This window comes from Lepidochelys olivacea (assembly GCF_965140295.1).
Source record: "Lepidochelys olivacea isolate rLepOli2 genome assembly, chromosome: 11".
Taxonomy (NCBI): Eukaryota; Metazoa; Chordata; order Testudines; family Cheloniidae; genus Lepidochelys; species Lepidochelys olivacea.
Genome location: NC_140421.1, coordinates 47636081 through 47656266, shown reverse-complemented (window position 1 = coordinate 47656266; position 20186 = coordinate 47636081). Strand labels below are relative to the sequence as shown.

The 20186-nt window shown below is 41.4% G+C and overlaps 1 protein-coding gene across 4 annotated transcripts in view; it reads left to right on the top strand.

Moving 5' to 3' along the window:
• The window catches only part of PDE1A (phosphodiesterase 1A), a 244925-nt gene that overhangs the window by 170626 nt on the left and 54113 nt on the right, over window positions 1-20186 (top strand). For all 4 annotated transcript variants that reach the window (XM_084643372.1, XM_084643371.1, XM_084643369.1 and 1 more), the window contains exons 3-7: window positions 6412-6594; window positions 8125-8191; window positions 9029-9145; window positions 10447-10587; window positions 17298-17398. In XM_084643372.1, the coding sequence (XP_084499498.1) occupies window positions 6412-6594; window positions 8125-8191; window positions 9029-9145; window positions 10447-10587; window positions 17298-17398 (609 nt within the window). The remainder of the gene's footprint in view (window positions 1-6411; window positions 6595-8124; window positions 8192-9028; window positions 9146-10446; window positions 10588-17297; window positions 17399-20186) is intronic.

Below are 20186 nucleotides of genomic sequence, written 5' to 3'. Positions count from 1 at the left end.
ACAAATTAAACACACATTTGCAAAGTGTTTTGGTTGACCAGAATCTGCATTTTTGGGTTGACAAAAAGTTGAGTCCCAAAAGTTGTGCCCAGCACTAGTTATAATCACAGCTGACATTGCTTTTGTACCACATCTAGTTCTGTGGCTTATTTCCTCAGAGCCCGCACTTATACTCACATGCGCCCACGCAAAGTCTTAGAGAAGAGAAGTGTTTTTGTAAAGAAAGGCAAAACCCCTTTGGACATAATAAAGAGTCCAGCTATCTTAGTATTTGTGTTGCAGGAAATGGTGTCGATATATCTGCAGCTCTTTCACTTCTGAGGGAATCTTTGTACGAAAGATGATATCCAGAATAAAATTGTATTGTTGGTACCGAGCAAATGCCTCGGCATGGTGATAGAGGGGACAGCTTTGCTGAAGATTACGTATTTAAGATAAGGCTTAAAATTAAGACTCCCATTGACTTCAGCCTAACCATTTGTGGCTATCCAAGATCCCTGTTAACATTTGAGTAGTGTTGCTGTGCACAGTAATTCAGTGTTATCTTCATCCTCTAGGCAGCAGCTTTTTAGTGGTGGGAGAGTGATCTTCTTAAAAACGGCTTGGAAAGCACTTTGAGGGCCTTTGGAGTGAAAGATGTATGGTATTATTTATTATTATTGTATTAAAATGGAGGTGGGTGAAGAAAAGGCAGCTTGAGCATCAAAGATTTATACTGCTGAGGAGCATCAAAGATTTATACTGCTGAGGAGCTGTTAATTTTGTTTTTGTTTTTCTTTTACTTTTGTTTCAGTTCTGAACTAGAATACAAGTAAAATAAGTTGTAACAAATCCTAAGGAAAATAAAATAAGGATATGAATGTATATGGATAGAAATATGAATGAAACTACTTGCTATTAACATAGTACATAGGAGGGAGGACCCTCCTCAGAGACAACGACCCCACTGTATTAGGTGCTATACAAACAAAGAATATCTCTGCCCCAAAGAGCTTACAGTCTAAGTATAAGTCAAGAGACAACAGATGGATGCAGATTGATGGGAGTACAAGGAAACAATGAGATAATATGGGTTAGCATGATAGGCAGTGGTATCAAATGCACCAGTAACCTAAACATTGTCAAGGTTTTTTTTTTGTTTGTTTTTATAGGCATTACAGCAAAGGAGTGTTTTTAAGAAGCAATTTGAAGGAGGATAATGAAATAGCTTTGCAGATGTTAACAGGGAGTTCCTCCCTTGCAAGAGGAGCAGCACAGGAAAAAGCACAAAGGTGCTTGTTTGAAAATTTAATAAGTGTGCAAGGGAGACTGTTACCTGGGCCAATCAGAGGCAGGATTTAACATCTTGATAGTAAATGAGATGCAAGACGATGACAGCCTGGAGGAGTTTTAGCTGTGTGGTTAAATAGGAAAGGCCATATCTTAGAGATGTTCTGCAGAAAAAATATGTAAGATTTAGGCAAAGCCTGGGTGTGAGGATCTGCTGAGAAGTCTGAGTTGAAGATGATGCCTAGATTACAGGCCTGTGGTGGTGTTCACAGTGGTTGAGAAAGGAGTTGGGGAAGAGCTTGGGAGGAAAGTTTAAGAGCTCTGTTTTAGCCATGTTGAGTTGACAGCTAGATCCATGAGGAAATGTCAAAGAGTTTGGCTGAGATCCAGTTTGGATGGAAAGACAGGTCTGGAGTAGAGAGGCAGATCTTTGAGTCAACAGGTGATGCTTGCAGATGAGATTACCCATAGGTAAGGTTTAGAAGGAGAAGAAAAGGGGACCAAGGCTAGAACCCTGTGAACCCGCACAGAAAGTTGGAGGGCAGATGAGAAAGATCCTCCAAAGGGACCTGCTGAAGAAGGGATTAGAGAGGTCAGAGGAGAACAAGGAGAGAACAGAGCCAGGGAAGTCAAAGGAGCACAACATTTCAAAAAGAACATGGTTAATGGTGTTAAAGGCACCTGACAGGGCAAAGTACTGGTTGTGAACTTTGACTAGGAAGAGGCCTTTGGAGACTTTGACAAGAGCAGTTTCAGTTGAGTGCAATGGGTGAAATCATGATTGGAGTGGGGTTTAGGATGGAATTGGAGGAGAGGAACTCCAGACAGCAATGGTAGATATTGAAGGTAATATATATGAATGACTGATGCATTTCAAAGCACCCATTTAAAATGTTCATTCAGTTGGGTTCTTTAAAGAAACTAATAATGCATTAGGAAAACTTACTGATGTTTTGCAGTCCTCTTAGATATCCCGGGAAGGGAGCTGTAGAAAATGTATAATAGCTGAGGATCTGGCCCACCACACAATGTCTGTATTACAGCCATTGGTTTCCTAGCTTGTTAAGCAGGAATGAGAACCATTTGGGATATGTTTACTCTACACGCCACTGGTGGCGGTGTGTAAGGTATATGTCTACATGCCACAGTGAAAAGCAGGCTGCATTCACACTTTGGAGTGTAGCTACATGTGTTAGTGAAAGGCTCTGGCAGAGGGCTGGCAACCTGGAAAGGCTTCACCAGCTCCATGCCAGAGCCTTTCTCTGCTGCCGGGAAAGGCTCCAGCAACGGGGAGCTGGCAGAGCCTTTTCCGTCTGTCTCCCCCATTCCAAAACTTTTCCCCACGGGAGAGTCTTTTCCTGCAGAGGGGAAAGGCTCCAGCACCGGGAGGCAGTAGGACAACACACTGCTAAAAATAGCAGGGTAGACAGGGAAGCGCACCTTGGGGTGAACAGAGTGTGTGAACGGTGTTTACTCACCTATATACCCACACCCTTCAGGTGTGTTTTTACTCTACTTGCCTAGCCGTGCCCCATCGGTTACGTTGCTATTTATACCTGGGCTAGGGGGCAGGTATGTACTTCACATGCCTCCGAAACAAGCATGCAGTGTAGGTGTACCATCAAACTGTCTCTTGAATGTAAATTACCACCCAGATATCTCTCATGAGAAATAAGGGGTCCCATGAGAATTGGTGGAATGTGCCTTGAAACAAGGAGGGGGCAACTATACAGTAAAAAGAAACAACTTTTGTTAAAAAGGCAACTTTCTCCTGTTCCCTTGTTCCTGTGGTCTGTGTTCATATAGAAACTCCTCTTAACATCCATCACAAGCAGGCTAGGCCCTACCTTAGCAAGTGAACAGTAAAAATGGCCAAAGAAAATTAAATTTACAACCAGTTTCTAGTTTTTAATCTCCTTTCAGAGGAAAAATACCAAGCTCCCCCATCCCACACACAATGTCAGAGAAAATGGGTTTGTATGTGGTAGCTATGAAGAATTTGGAAAGTATTCAATTCTCCAGCCTGGATGGAGGAGCTCTTTTAATGCTGTTTCACCATTCCTTGGGCTGGAATCCATTGTGGAAAAGGACTGGAAAAGTTAATAGGAATGAAACTGAGAGGACACAAACCAAGAGGGTTCTAGAGAAATTACTCTCTAACTCTGTAGACTTTAATAGAGAATATAGGATTGGGGGGGAGCTGTCCAATAGAATTCTATAGCAGGTACAAAATTCACTATTAAATTCAATAGCTTTTGATGGTCCAACATATCTATAGAAAAGTTATTTTCTATGAAATTCTATAGGACTTCTGGGTAAAGGATGGGAACTCCAAACCCTGAACACTCTCAATACAAAGCCATTGCTTTCAAGTTAATATGCTCCCACCCCCACCCCCCCATGCTCCTAGCCTGCCCTCAAACTCTTCTGCACTAGCCTATACACAAAACTCTCCATTTTTGGTTTTTACCCAATTTCAAAAAAAATAATCCCAGGTTTTGAAAAGACAGCCAGCTTTTACCCACTTTTTTAATCCAAATTTTGAAAATGTTTGCACTCTCCAGACCTGGTCCCCCCTCAGGTAACTTCCATTGGGCGGCAGCTGCTGCTGCTGCACAGTGGTGGAGCAGGATGGGCAAGGAGTTGGGTTCTGGCAGCAGAGACCACCTGACCACTGCAGTGACAAGCCTGCAAAGAACGGAAGGCCCACACTACCCCAACTCCACCATCACCTTCTGTGCATATCAGGTAGCCCTCATCGCTCTGGCCGCTGGCCCTTCATTTTGGTTTTTACTGATTTCCCCCCCCCCCCCATCTTTTCATTTTTTATATAAGTACAGATAATTCCCAGGAAACTTTAAACAAAATACAAACCAAAACCAAAGGCCATCTGTACCATACACGGGCGTGTGCTTGTTCTGCATCAGCCTAATTCTTATGAAGTTCAAGATCCACATTGTGTTATACTGAAGTGCCTTCTACAACTGTTAAATTGCAGGTGAATTTCATCCCATTTGAGAAATAATTTGAACACTTATAAAATGATTGAGGGACTATTAGATTTTTTTCCTGGTTATATAACACATATATCAAATGCCAAATAGTCAGGACTATAAACATTACAATTGCCCCAAAGATCTTTTATAATAAAGTCGAACTATTGGGGATTTAAGTGGATTACACTGTAGTTTAAATTTGGGGAACAAGATCAATTTGTGCCTTCAATCCAGGGCCAGGGGGAGGGGCACACCCTGTTTATAAAGGCTCCCTGGGCTTTCACCCATGCCTAAGGCTGGCCCTGTGTGGGGGGTAGGTAAGTATTATCTTCCCTATTTTACAGATGTGCACAGAAAGTTAGGGCCTAAATATTCATACGTGTGTACATAGCAAAATCCATATGGAGGCATCTCTTACTTTCAGAGATGCTGAGCTGGATTTAGGTGCCTAAGGGCTTGCCTTCATTATGGGGGAAAGTTGACCTAAGTTACACAACTCCAGCTGTGTGAATAATGTAGCTGGAGTCGACGTAGCTTAGGTCGACTTACTGCGGTGTCTTCACTGCGCTGCATCAATTGGAGATGCTCTCCAGTCTACTTCCCTTACTCTTCTCGGGGAGCTGGAGTACCGGAGTCGACCGGAGAGCACCCTGCCATTGATTTAGCAGGTCTTCACTAGACCCGCTAAATGGATCCCTGCTGCATTCATTGATCACCCTGTAGTGAAGACCAGCCCTAACTGAAGGAAGTGTGAAGCTGGGATTAATCTCCAGATCTTAATCACTGGCTTCTCCTGAAGACACGAGCAAGGGAAACTCTTTCTGGTTCCAACCCAACTCTGCTATTCCAGCGAAGCTCTTTCTCTATATCTTTTTTCAAAGAACATAGAATTAGCTTTTCTAACCTTTTTGATTACCTGAGAGCTTTGAGTGCCCTAGTTATTGTTATCCTTTGTAGTACAACACCTTTGCCACCACTACTGTTTTTTCCCTTATAATATGTTGTCCAAACCTGTGCACAGCAAGTACTCCAAATTTAGCCTCATCAGTCATTTATATAATTCTGGAGGAATTTGTTAATGATGCATAATGGATGTGCAATTTTTGTGCTATTACCAACTGATGCCACACTCAGAGCTGTAGTAGTCTGGAATTGTTCAGATATTCTGAGGAAAAAATATTGACTTTCTAGAGGCATAGTATTTTGTCTAGGGCTTTTAGACAGTTATCACTCCAGTACAGAAGGCAAAACTTTTTTTTTGACATAGACCCAGAAACAGACACAGGCACCATAATATAGTCAAATGTGGAGGCTCTGTTTTATGCCAGAGTCTCAATCTTCCCTCTTCCATGCTTGAGGTGAGAGATGAAATGAGGAGAGCCACAAGCTGTCCTAGACATAGAGGCAAATGTCCACCTTGCCATGTTTTGATGGTTCAAAAAATCTACAGAAAAATTTCCATTTGCTATGAAATTCTATAGGACTTTTCTGTAAATGGTGGGGATTGCAAACTCTGCACACACTGTCAGCAGATGGCTATGGCCCCTGCATTCAAGTTACTGTACACCCAGCCACTGCACTCCTGGCCTGCCCTCAAACTCTCTTCTTTGCTGGCTTATACAGACCAATGCCTAAGCTGCCGACTGGGTCATAGGGACCTCAGTCAGACCCTACCTAATCCACCAGCCACACTGGAACCTGCTGCACTTGCAAGAATTGTAACTTAAAGACCAAAAACCAGATGTGGTGGGTTGAATGGCATGTGATCTTCCCACACCCTACAGTGTAGGAAGCGATGGGGGTGGGAGGTGGGGGGAAGAGGTGAGATTAGAAGCAGTTCCCACACACTGACGGCAAAAATGGGTGGAAGGAAGGAACAGGAGGCATGTAGAATGCTGTCACAACTGCCCCCAGTTGAGCTCTCTTGCCTCGCTCCCTCCCATCCTTCCCCACCCCAAAGGGTGTTTCCAGTGCTCCCAGCCCTATCAAAGCCCTTCCCCAGTGAGCAGGGTAAGCATTTAGTGACCCAGAGACAATGCTACAAACTAATCTAACTGCCACTAAAACTGTACATTTTCAGCTGGTCACTTATTCTCACTTTGTTGCTTCAGTTTGCCTGGTTCTCAGTTATTCATATCTTTTATAGGAGACTTTTGGATACTGAAGATGAACTCTCTGACATCCAATCTGATTCAGTCCCACTGGAAGTACGGGACTGGCTGGCGTCTACCTTCACGAGGAAAATGGGGATGACGAAAAGGAGACCTGAAGAAAAGCCAAAATTTCGAAGCATTGTACATGCTGTCCAGGCTGGGATATTTGTAGAAAGGTGATTGTGGATTTTAGTGTGATAGCAGATAACATGTTTAACCACAATGGTGCTATCTGAGCCAAATGCTAGGCAATAAGTGGCACCAGGATGCGTACCAAAATTGGAGATGAGCCTGAACCAAATATTTGGGAAAGTTCAGATCTACATCTGAATGCCATCCTCACCTCATCTCTCTAATGGTCTGTACTGAGATCTAAATGAAATCCCTAGATACCAATCCTCTTGAACTTTGGAAAGTTCTGGACCCAAACTCCATGGTTTAGACCCATATACACCAAAATATGCCAAAGACTCAACATTTACTTTTTTATTTATAATTTTGTATAATTTTTTTCAAATACAACAAATATACCAAAATACCAGATTGATCAGAATACACAAAGTAAATAAAGAGGGTTAGGATAAAGGGAGGGGAGGGGACTGGACGGGAAGTGGCATAACTATCTTCAGGGTCTACATTAATCATAGACCTCTAAAAAGTCAGCCCAAATTGCTTTGAATTTTTTGGGCTTTCCCTTTCTGCGAAATGCCAGTTCATTCACTGCGATGTCAGCCATATCCCTGAGCCAGGTATCAATATTTGGTGGGGATCGACTTTTCCATTTTTGCAGGATTAATTTTTTCGCAGCCAAAGCTGCACACTGGAACCACGCTGCCTTGTTACCAGGTAATTTCCAGGTATCAAGAATATATCCAAGAGTGAAACTTCAGTGAAACTCCAACTTAGCATCCAATATGAAATTGGTCCTTTGACACACACCCCTTTATCAGAAATTCTTGATACAGGAGGACTGTCAAAACATATGAGCTAAAGTAGCACAAAGGGAGTTACATTACCAACAGCATTTATGAGGACCATTACCTATGTGTGGACGAGAATATTTGCAAAAGTGTCTTTTGGTGAATCAACCATAGTCCCAGATCTAAAGTTGCTTTTTTACATTAGATAAATTGTATTCCAATGGGTCAGAGATAGTTGTGTATCCAAATCTCTATTCCAAACAACTCAAATGATCAATCTTTGGCAACTTCACATTTACTTAAGTAATAACACAATTAACTTAGTTATATTTGATACTCGTGGTTTCATACTGAAATTAATTGAGCAGCACTGTCTTACACCAGCTGAGGATATGTGTCTGAATATTTTAATACCTGAAACCCACATGTAGGCCATCCTTTTGTTAGGAGATAAAGCAGGTGAATCTGTGGTAATGGCACTGATGACAATACTAAACTAAAATAGCATATTTTCCTTATTCACATTAGATGATATGAATAGCTACAACAATTACTTAGAGGAGCAAGAAGTATTCCTAGCAATGTATTATTAGACCAAAAAGTCACACTTTGTAGTACACAGGATCCTCCTTCAAAGCCCATGAAGTTCATAGAAAGACTCCCACTGAGTTGAATGGATTTTGAATTAGGCCCTTAATTCAGAAATTATAAAAGAGAACTGAAAAAAGAAATGTTTTAAAAGTTAGCATAAGTACCACCTAATAAATAATGCATTTGTTCTTTTAGGATGTACCGAAGGACCTCTAACCTGGTTGGTTTGGCATACCCAGCAGAAGTGATAGTAACATTTAAGGTGAAATCAATTCAGTCATTGTGTAATTTCAATATATTTGTATGTGTGCTAATGATTTTTTTAGGATGAAATTAGGGTGCTTTTTCTGAAAGTATTATGACCATATATGGTACTGTAGAAATGAATATGCATAAGAGATAAAAGCCATATTGAAAAATTCACAAATAGCATAGGATTATATTTATTACATATCAATTTCATTATGATTTCAGTTAGATATCATTAGAACAATAGGACAAATTTGAGTAGAAAATTGCTTTATAAAATTTACCTGTCATGATTTTATCAGCTCCAAATTATAATAGAAATCAGTGTCTCAGAAAGCAGCGTCTCTTTCCTTTTTTGGGATTGGGGGGAAGAGTAATCATGTTGTATCTAGCTACAATATACACTCGACAATGGTATTTCTTAAGCAAGAAGGTAGAATGTAATCTGTTTCCCTAAAAGACAAATGTTATAGTGTTTACCATGATTTTTTAAAAGTATTTATGACATAGTCTCTGCAAAAGAGCACACAAGTAGTTCCATTGAACTCTGTATGGAACAATTTATGTGTATAAAGTTATTCGTGTGTTTGAAGGATCAGGGCCTTAGATTGTGAACATACAAAACAACTAGCAGTTTATCCCACAATTATATAACTCAGGATCCAAGAATTTTTTTCTAATAATTTTCCTATCTAGGTTTGTTATTAGTATTAGAATAACCATTAGTATGAGTAACATGAAGTAAAAGGAACCTGTGATTTTGGGGAAATAGATATTGTTTTAAACTTTTCCATTTATTAACTGGGACCTATTTAAACATATGAATGTGTTACTTCTTTTTAATCTGCAGGATGTTGATAAATGGTCATTTGATGTGTTTGCCCTAAATGAAGCAAGTGGAGAGCACAGTCTGAAATTCATGATGTACGAGCTGTTCACCAGATATGATCTTATGAGCCGTTTCAAGGTCAGAAGCATCACACAAGACTCAAATATAAAAATAAGACATACATATTTAAAATATTAAAAAATAGGGTTATGTTTAAAAGTATATTTTATTGAACAAGTGAAGTACAGAATTGCAAAGTTTAAAAGACATCAGACTATAGTCATTGTAATAACAATAAAGTTCCACCTAATAGTGTCTACAGTCATTCTGCTGCTGTTGAGATCCTGACAAAGACTGAAAGCTTAACAGGTCTTCAGCTTTTGGATGAGAAGTCCCCAGTGCACAGCAGAGTGATGCAAAAAGTGCACAAGTAGCTTGCTTCCTCATGACTTAGTACCGAGCCCATGTCCCAGACTTGGGAAGGAGACACTGTGCTGGTAGACACATCAAGTGTGGTCCTGAGCATTTGAGATAGCTTAGATCACAATCTGTGGACCTAAATCATCACTGGGCTTTCAGCTGAGTACTATAGTTTTCACTTCCTCTTCCTGTTCTAAATTGTTTTAATGGCATAGTGTTAAACACCTGCCACATGCCACCCTAGAGGAGGCTACATTACAGTGCTGTCTGAGGGATATTGTATGACTTAACTATTTCATATTTGTAAAGCACTTTGAGATGCTCACCTAAAGTGTGGTATCAAAGTGCACAATACTTTATTATTTATCATTATTATGATATTGAACTAAAGTTTCACTGTCATTGTGGAAACCCAGTTTATCACACAAAATCTCTAGGAATCTTGTCTTAGGAAAAAGTTATTATTTAATTGCAGGAAAAAAAATAGAGAGCTAGATTGTGCCTGTACTTCACAGCCCTACCTTGTGCACAATGTGAGGCCCACATTGAGGGAGTGTGAGGCTATTGAAGTCAGGGAACACCATTTGTAACCTTGACCTCCTGGACAGGTGATTGGGGCCAGGATATGAAGATCAGTCCTCTACTAGTAATCCTGTGTGTCATACCTTTGTTACGTGAATGCCTCATGAGTTCCTAGGCATACACGGGGAGTGCTCCCCTACTGCACCTATCTGGGTACAGTCCATTCCCCCTGATAGGCTGGTCCCACATTGACCGTAGTATAAGCAGGGGAATGTGTCCCCTGAGGGAACAGGAGCAGACCAGTCCGTGAATTCCTCCAGTGCAATTCAGGTTCTAGTCCTTTATGTTTTAGTAATTTGCCCCATCACCTGGATATTTGTGAACTGGTGCATCAGAGTTACACTGTGTGTTAATTTACGTTTTATTTATTGCACCATTGACTTTGTAGCTGTTGCAAGAGAAACATAGCTTATTATTCTAATGTTTGCTTCTCACAGATCCCTGTGCCCAGTCTTATTTCATTTGCAGAAGCTTTGGAGGTTGGTTACAGCAAGTACAAAAATCCATACCACAATCTGATCCATGCAGCTGATGTTACTCAAACTGTGCATTACATAATGCTTCATACTGGTATCATGGTAAGAAGTACTACAGAACTCAGCCACTTTAGTTTCTCAAACTCACCATTATATAGGTATCTACGTGGGTATCTAGATGCAGGCTTACTGGTGCTACAGATGTCAATCATTTTAAAGGGGGCTTTATCGAGAGATGGGCCCAAACTCGGGAACTGGCTCTGAACCTCATGTCTCTATAGAGGGTGCATGAAAATCACCGCTATAATCACAACCAAAATTGGGGACTCACAGTGTAAATGAGAGCTTTGTCAAATTTCTGATACCTGGATTTGGCATGTGATCCATTCTGCAGACAGATTTGAGATGCATACTGTGACACAAATCTCAATCAGGATCTGGGGTTTTGGTGTGGGGCCATTTCTAGCTGGGGGGATTCTCTCCCCAGGGAACAATAGTGTAGTTTAGCAGCACATATTGAACATGTGGATTAGGCAACCTATTCATTTTCCTTTCTTAGAACTCAGCGAAGGAAAATGGGCTATAATATGCAGATGATTCTCCCTACGTAAGCAAAAAGGGTTTAGAGAGAGTCTTCTCTTAATTTGCTCTGGGCTTGAGCATCCCTGGAAGTGATGAGAATGTCCGAGTGACCTGGAAGGGTATTCATCCACAAGAATTGGCAAGTGTTGTTTCCATTACCAGCCCCTTGCCCTGGAGGTTTTGCAGCTTTAATCTCTGCTGAGGCTCCATGGGTAAGGGACTGCACTGAACCAGCGCATCCCTTGTTACCCGCACAAAATTCTCTGTTACTCACACAGTCTAGGGGCACCCACCTTTACCCGGTTCCTAGGGTTCAAGGCCTAACCCTCTTAATTTAGGCACCCAACCTTACCCTGTTCCTAGGGCTCAGGTTACGTAACCTTACAATATAGGGCACCCACTCTTATCCTGTTCCTAGGGCTCGGGCATAACCCTGTCAATTTAAGTACCCACCCTTACCCAATTCCTAGGGCTCAGGGTGTAATTTTGTGCGGGTTTTCAGGACCTTTTACTAGTGAAAGAGCCTTACGCAGTAATATCCTTATCCTCTATTTATTAACAATCACCAAAAACAGAATGCCCACTCTACACATACAATGCTCACCTCTCCCAATCCCAGTAAAACAGATGAACTTTTCTTGATGGCCAGTCAGGATCAGGTCCATCTGGGGGACTCCAGTTTCTGCATGGTGTCCTTGGCAGAAGTCTGGCAGCTCTGATAGGGCTGTGTTCTGGAGTTGGTTCCCAAAGAACTTTCTTTTGGACCCCAGTTTATATAGTGAAACTTGAGTTCTTCTTAGATATACCTTAACCAATCATTATACTAAAATTTTACTAACCAGTCCTAACATATTGTAACAAAATTCTCTAACCAATCCTACCCTACCACCTTAATTGATTTTCAGCTAGCAAAATTAATTATGTAACAGATAGAAATAATCAAAGAACCAGACAGAGATCATACAGACAAACAATAGAGAAGTGGAGACCATAAAGACAAAACAATAAAGAAATGGGGATTTCACAACCACAACTACTGATAATTGGTTTCTTGCCAGACAGAATGCTGTCAACCTAAGTTTTCCTTAACCAGCTTAAGATCTGTTTCTTTATCTGGTGATGGTGGGTATTATTAGGATGAGGTGTCATTCTTAACAGCCTGATATTATGTTTTAATGTAATTTAGATGGAATGTGAGGATGTGACTTCCTGCTTCTCAGCTAATGGTTGCTGCTCTCCTAATATGACAGGTTTTAGAGTAGCAGCCGTGTTAGTCTGTATTCTCAAAAAGAAAAGGAGGACTTGTGGCACCTTAGAGACTAACCAATTTATCTGAGCATTTATTTGCTGGAAATGGCCCACCTTGTTTATCATACACACTGTAAGGAGAGTGATCACTTTAGATAAGCTATTACCAGCAGGAGAGAGGGGTGGGGAGAGAGAAAACCTTTTGAAGTGATAAACACCCATTTTTTCATGGTCTGTGTGTATAAAAACATCCTCACTGCATTTTCCACTTTTATGCATCCGATGAAGTGAGCTGTAGCTCACGAAAGCTTATGCTCAAATAAATTGGTTAGTCTCTAAGGTGCCACAAGTACTTCTTTTCTTTCTCCTAATATGGCTGCAGTCAAAGGACTTAGGCTTTAGGCCTTACAATGTGGCTACAGGAAAAGGCCTTATCCTTACACTCTTGAACACCCCAATGACTTCAAATCAATGCAGTCAAATCAATGCAGTCAAAGGACTTAGGCTTTAGGCCTTACAATGTGGCTACAGGAAAAGGCCTTATCCTTACACTCTTGAACACCCCATTGACCCCAATGACTTCAAATCTCCCCCTGAGTGATTAGTTAATATGTGCCTGTAAAGAGCCTAGCAAACTATTGCCACTGTATAAATATGAAGACTAGAAGAAGAAAACCCTAATACTAGAAATCTGACTCCAGCCTACAGAGTTAAATGACACCAGAGTGTATCTCTGAACACTGGATGGAGGAATACATTGCACATTAGAATCCTTGCTACTATTTGCATATCAGTTCCCAGAATGCTCCCCCAGCTTATAAGTATGGTACTGCAAATGCACTTGGGTGTATTGAGTTCTGTCCCACACTCCTAGGCTTTATAGCTATTCCTGGTCCTGTGTAACATCATAATAATTTGCACTGCCTACACAAGTGGTTCTTAATAAAATAAGGCCTGTTTTAGATAGCCACAGTTAAAAATATTTATTATAATGGTTCCTGGATAACTTTGTCACTGTTAATGGGACAGCAGCAAGCCAAAGGTCTTTTGAAAGTGATGCAGCATACCAGGCAAAATAATAGTTTCTGAGTGTCAGTGCTTGAAAAAGGCCCTATTGATGCTATTGCCCTGCAATGTATTAACATCATTTAATAAGAGGCTGAGTTAGGAGATGGTCCCATGGTTAGGACTCTAGCCTGGGACTCAGCATACCCAGCTTCAAGTCCTGGTTCCACTATACCAGGGGTGGGCAAACTACAGCCCGGGGGCTGCATCCGGCCCTCCAGGTGTTTTAATCCAGCCCTTAAGCTCCCACCAGGGAGCGGGGTCCTGGGCTTGCCCCACTCCGTGTGGCTCTTGGAAGCAGCAGCATGTTCTCCCTCTGGCTCCTATGTGTAGGGGCAGCCAGGGGGCTCCACACACTGCCCATGCCCCAAGCACTGCCCCTGCAGCTCCCATTGGCCAGGAACTGCAGCCAATGGGAGCTGCAGGAGGGGTGCTTATGGAAAGGGCAGCATGCAGACCCGCCTGGCTGTGCCTCCGCTTAGGAGCCAGAGTGGGGACATGCCGCTGCTTCTGGGAGCTATTTGAGGTAAGCACCACCTGGAGCCTGCACCCCGACCCCCTCCCATGCCCCAACCTCCTGCCCCAGCCCTGATCCCCCTGCCACCCTCAGAACCCCACAGTCCCAGCCCATAGCACCCTCCTGCACCCCCAACCCCTCATCCCCAGAGCCCACATCCCAAGCCAGAGCCCTCATTCCCCCCATACCCCAACCTCCTGCCCTAGCCTGGAGCCCCGTCCCGCACTCTGAACTCCTCATTTCTGGCCCCACCCCAGAGCCCACACCCCCAGCCAGAGCCTGCACCCTCTCCCACACCCCAACCACCAATTTCGTGAGCATTCATGGCCCACCATACAATTTCCATACCCAGATGTGGCCCTTGGGCCAAAAAGTTTGCCCAGCTCTGCACTGTACACTTCCTGTCAGCCCTTACACCAGTCACTTTGTCCTTCCCCCTCTGTTAAATGGGGAGAGTAGTACTTCCCTTCCTCACAGGGGTGTCTGGAGGATAAATACATTTACAAGAATGTTTGGTGATGGGGGCCATATAAGTACTTTGCATAGCTAGATAGTGCCACCCTCCCTTTGGGGAGCTTGACAGTACAATGCACAAATGTTATATTTGTCTTCTTGGCTTCTGTCACTTAATTAACTTGCAGCCTTATTTACCCAGTGAGAGTGACACACAGTACTGCTCACAAGCTAATTGTTTTCACAGCAGGCATCCCTTCTAATGCCTTTATCTGCACTGCCACTCTCCTCTCTGACATGTGCCTGTGATATTTCACCCACCTTTGATGTAGTTATATAATGGGTGCCCACAGGAGTGGATTTATCAGTTCAGGCATGTCATTTGTAGTCTTTCTGTGTTTTCTCTGTAGCTTGTAGAACTGATATAGAGAACTGCAAAGTGCTGATCCTGTTCTTTCCCCCTGCACTTCTCTGGGCCATTGATTAAAGCAAAGATAAAATAAAGCTAGGTTTTAGAAACCCCTCAACCTCTAACCTTTTACAGAAGGCATACATTTTAGTAACCTTAGTTTTACAGTCCTCCAGAGAATTGCTATGTTTTCCCGTTTTCCAAAAAAGCCTAGATAGTCAGAATTATCTTTTCCCAACTGTAGTATTTATTAAATGCAAAAAACAAAAACAAACAAAAAACCCACCATACATTATTGGACCACTAGGGTTATGAAAGTCAAGAAATAAAAAAAATCATATTAACATTAATTTACCCAGAGTAAACACACAATGGAATCTGTTATCCAAAACTTTCAGGTTATCAGAGAAGCTGCCCTTTCTGCTGCTATCTTAGTCCAATCCTTGGACTCATACTGAAGATCTTGGTCTGGGATAATTCTAGTATCCGAAATCTGAGTCAAATAACAGATAAAATCTTTCCCTGACCCTAATGTGGCTTAAATAGCTGAATACCCATCTGAAGAAGTCAGAGCTAACAAGGACCAGGTATCTCATCCAGCCAGGTGTCTATTAGACATACAAAATCAAGGATCATGGATGATGGAGAATTAGCCTCTAACCTTGCATTAAATTCCCTGAACTGAAGGGTAGGGTCACTATTATCTGATGTCTTCTATGATTAAACTCCAGATGAGACAAGTGGGACAGATAATACAGATCTACAGTTAGGAACCAATGAATCTGATCCTCCAGATACACATTCTTGTGGAATGTAGAAAATTGTGTGGGGATTCTAAAGTCATTGTTTGTTTGGTTTTCTTTTTTATCTTGTGAACAATACTCAGAGTAAGGGGAAAATATTCTTCCCCCACCATTAAATGTGTTGTGATACTCCCACTTTCTTATATTTCCCACCATAGTGGAGATATGACATAACCATCTTTCTTGTCCTCATTCCATGTTTTATATAAAGGAAGATGTTTGGAAGATTTTTGCTCTGTATTTCAATCTCCTAAAGGGACCATGTGTGTTTTATCTGAATACTTAACTGAATATTGTCTTCCCTACTGTAGCTACAATATTTGCCAGCATACAGTTCCACATGAAATTTGTCTGCAGTCCATAGACACCTTTGCAAGAAATTCTTTACTAATTATAGAAGGCTTTTCCGGAAACTATTGTGGTTGCTAAAAAAATGATTTTGGGAAGAGTGGCTTAAAGATTTTCTGTTTAGATTTAGTTACTAATAATATCTAAGTTTCTATTTCAGTTGTTCTGTTGAAAACATTGTGGAGTCAGTCCCAGCTAGGGGCCTAGTTTTTATAATACAAAATGCTATGGAGGTTGTTGTTTCCATTTTTAGAACCGCTTACAGTACTTTCTCTCATTCCTTAACTGTACTCTTCATAAATCTACATAGCTTCACCAACTAGTCAGTAGTCTCAGCATTCAGACAGTCTTATCTTTTCTCAGCATGTCCTACTATGTTATTCTAACAATATTAGTGAATCTTTACTGGCTGTTTTCATCCTCATGAAACAATCTGTGGTACTCAGATCCAGGCAGCTTATGAAACAGCACTTGTATCTAGTATGATATAAACCTGGTGCCATAATAATAATAGTGGGTGGGTGGGTATGGTATGTATCAAAGGCAAAGAGACCATCAATTTAGTGAAAATTACAAAATGGGTGTAAGAAATTTTCGGCCAAACCAGAAATATGACTCTGTGTGGTTAATCTGTGGGTGTTATTAGATTTGTACTGAGTTCACTCTTAGATGGAATACATTTCATCTAGACTGAGTAAATGTGTTATGCAAGACAACAGAACTGGAGGGGTGAACGTATCATGTGTCTTCAGAAATACAGCAGCGTGGAATAGTATCAGATAGCAAGTAAAAGCTATATAAAATTGCATCACAAGTGTACCAAGCAGACCTCAGTTTTATACAAAACTATTGTTCTAAAATGGCAGCATTTTAACTATAAGAAGAAAAAAATGACCCAGTTTCAATATTGCAGGATTGGTGAAGTCTATGTTTAATGTTGATGTGGTACTTGGAAAAACACTGTGTGTTATTCGTCTGCGGGTCAAATCTTACACTAAGTGGGAAATTACAATTGTAACTTAATATTAAGTTTTACGTGTAATTAATTTAGCAAGAGACAAACATTGGCTGGCTGACAAAAGACCTCATGTTCAAAACCTCTGCCAAATTTATCACACAAGCTTTTATCAAATAATAACAATTTACTTAATTTTTTTTAACATAAAAGTTTTACTTTGCTGTTGCACATAAATGGCCCATCCTGGTCCCAATTAAGTCAACAGAAGCTGAAGGAGACATTGTAGTGTGCAATGTTCAAGATTTTATGACTCAATAGGAAAAGAAAAGTAAGGTTTAATTAAGCTACACATAGAAACATTTTCAATAATGTAATATCACAGTTAAGGTGTTGTATAAAATGTGACTGGTTTTTGCTTTTATTCACTAGCACTGGCTCACAGAACTGGAAATCTTAGCTATGATCTTCGCAGCTGCAGTCCATGATTACGAGCATACTGGGACCACAAACAATTTCCATATTCAGACAAGGTAAGCATGCTTCATCTTATGATATCATGTCTGAATGCAGCTGTTGCAGCCCGATCTAGGAGAAAAAGGAAGGCAATTTAGCGTCAAAGATCTGATGTTCATACCCTTTGGATCACAGCTGCAAGGCTCACTGCCACTGGGTGGGGTCAAGAAAGTACCTTAGTACATTAAAGAAGAGAGGGAAGAATTCTTGGCACTCATTCAGCAGGAAATGCTTCACCTGACCAGCAATTTCTCAAAAGTTGGCTTTGCTGTGAACATTAAAGTTCTGCTTCCTAAAATGTTTTACTTCTTTGGATGCAGGTGGTAGTCAGCTTTGCAACCCTTAGTTACCCACGTCATACTTGCTCATGTGAGTAGCCTCCTTGGCTTTGACACAGTTAATGAGATTACTCCTCTGAGCAAGGAAGGACAGCATGTGAGAATAAGGATCACAGGATCTGGTTGCATATCTTTAAAGTGAAATCTTCACATTTGACCGCTCTGTGAGGGGTCATTGCAAAATTCTTGGAACACTGACTGACAAGGATGCCAGTTGTACAGAATATTTCTGAGCCTTCTCTCTTCTCATTATCCTTTGTACCCACTCCCTTTATTTCTGGCTTAGTAGCGCCTTTATAGGTTTCAAAGTAGCAGCCGTGTTAGTCTGTATTCGCAAAAAGAAAAGGAGGACTTGTGGCACCTTAGAGACTAACACATTTATTTGAGCATAAGCTTTCGTGAGCTACAGCTCACTTCATCGGATGCATTCAGTGGAAAATACAGTGGGGAGATTTATATACATAGAGAACATGAAACAATGTGTGTCACCATACACACTGTAAGGAGAGTGATCACTTAAGGTGAGCTATTACCAGCAGGAGAGCGGGGGGGGGACCTTTTGTAGTGATAATCAAGGTGGGCCATTTCCAGCAGTTGACAAGAATGTCTGAGGAACAGAGGGGGGGGGGAAGGGGGGAATAAATAAGGGGAAATAGTTTTACTTTATGTAATGACCCATCCACTCCCAGTCTCTATTCAAGCCTAAGTTAATTGTATCCAGTTTGCAAATTAATTCCAATTCAGCAGTCTCTCGTTGGAGTCTGTTTCTGAAGTTTTTTTGTTGAAGAATTGCAATTTTTAGGTCTGTAATCGAGTGACCAAAGAGATTGAAGTGTTCTCCGACTGATTTTTGAATGTTATAATTCTTGACGTCTGATTTGTGTCCATTTATTCTTTTACGTAGAGACTGTCCAGTTTGACCAATGTACATGGCAGAGGGGCATTTCTGGCACATGCTGGCATATATCACATTGGTAGATGTGCAGGTGAACGAGCCTCTGATCATGTGGCTGATGTGACTAGGCCCTATGATGGTGTCCCCTGAATAGATATGTGGACACAGTTGGCAACGGGCTTTGTTGCAAGGATAGGTTCCTGGGTTAGTGTTTTTGTTGTGTGGTGTGTGGTTGCTGGTGAGTATTTGCTTCAGGTTGGGGGGCTGTCTATAAGCAAGAACTGGCCTGTCTCCCAAGATCTGTGAGAGTAATGGGTCGTCCTTCAGGATAGGTTGTAGATCCTTGATGATGCATTGGAGAGGTCAGTCAAGAATTATAACATTATAACATTCAAAAACCAGTCGGAGAACACTTCAATCTCTTTGGTCACTCGATTACAGACCTAAAAGTTGCAATTCTTCAACAAAAAAACTTCAAAAACAGACTCCAACGAGAGACTGCTGAATTGGAATTAATTTGCAAACTGGATACAATTAGCTTAGGCTTGAATAGAGACTGGGAGTGGATGGGTCATTACACAAAGTAAAGCTATTTCCCCTTGTTTATTCCCCCCATCCACCCCCCACTGTTCCTCAGACATTCTTGTAAACTGCTGGAAATGGCCCACCTTGATTATCACTACAAAAGGTTTTCTTCCCCCTACCCCCCTCCCGGCCGCTCTCCTGCTGGTAATAGCTCATTTTAAGTGATCACTCTCCTTACAGTGGGTATGGTAACACCCATTGTTTCATGTTCTCTATGTATATAAATCTCCTCACTGTATTTTCCACTGAATGCATCCTGTGAAGTGAGCTGTAGCTCACAAAAGCTTATGCTCAAATAGATGTGTTAGTCTCTAAGGTGCCACAAGTCCTCCTTTTCTTTTAGCTCCTTTATAGTATCCCATTTGGTCATATATTTGAAGTAGGCCTCCCAGTCCCCAGACACCCTCCTTGCCCTCCTTCATATCCCTCCTTAAATGCTGCTTCCCCTCCAGCAATGTCTCCAAACCCATCTGAACTGTTATTTGGGGTGTCATATTTGTTTGTATTAAGTTGCAAGATCCTTGGGACACGGGGACATTTTCAAAGACAGAAATGGCAGTTAGGCTTCTTGGCGGGGAGTCCGAGGTGCCTTTCTCTGCCTATTTTGAAAGTATCCATGCTGTGTACAGTGTAGTCCAATGGAGAAAGCACTGGACTGAGAGGCCAGAAGCTCCATGTTCTAGTGCGGGGCTGCCATTGCCTTGCTTTGCCTCAGGTTTCCTCACTGTAAAATGGGGGTATTTACCCAGCTTTAAAAAATGTTTTGAGAGCTACAAATGAAAAACACTGTAAGTGGAAATCTAATGCTATTGCACTTGAAAAAAAGGTATAAAACGTATAGCATGCCCTTTTTTCCTTAATCCCAAAGTGGGGTGGGGAGGGGCCTCTCATGATATGGCATACGGAGACGTTTAATAATAATTAATAATTGACTTAAGTCTATTATTGCTGAAATGACTATATCATTTAAAAGTATGTTGGGTAGGG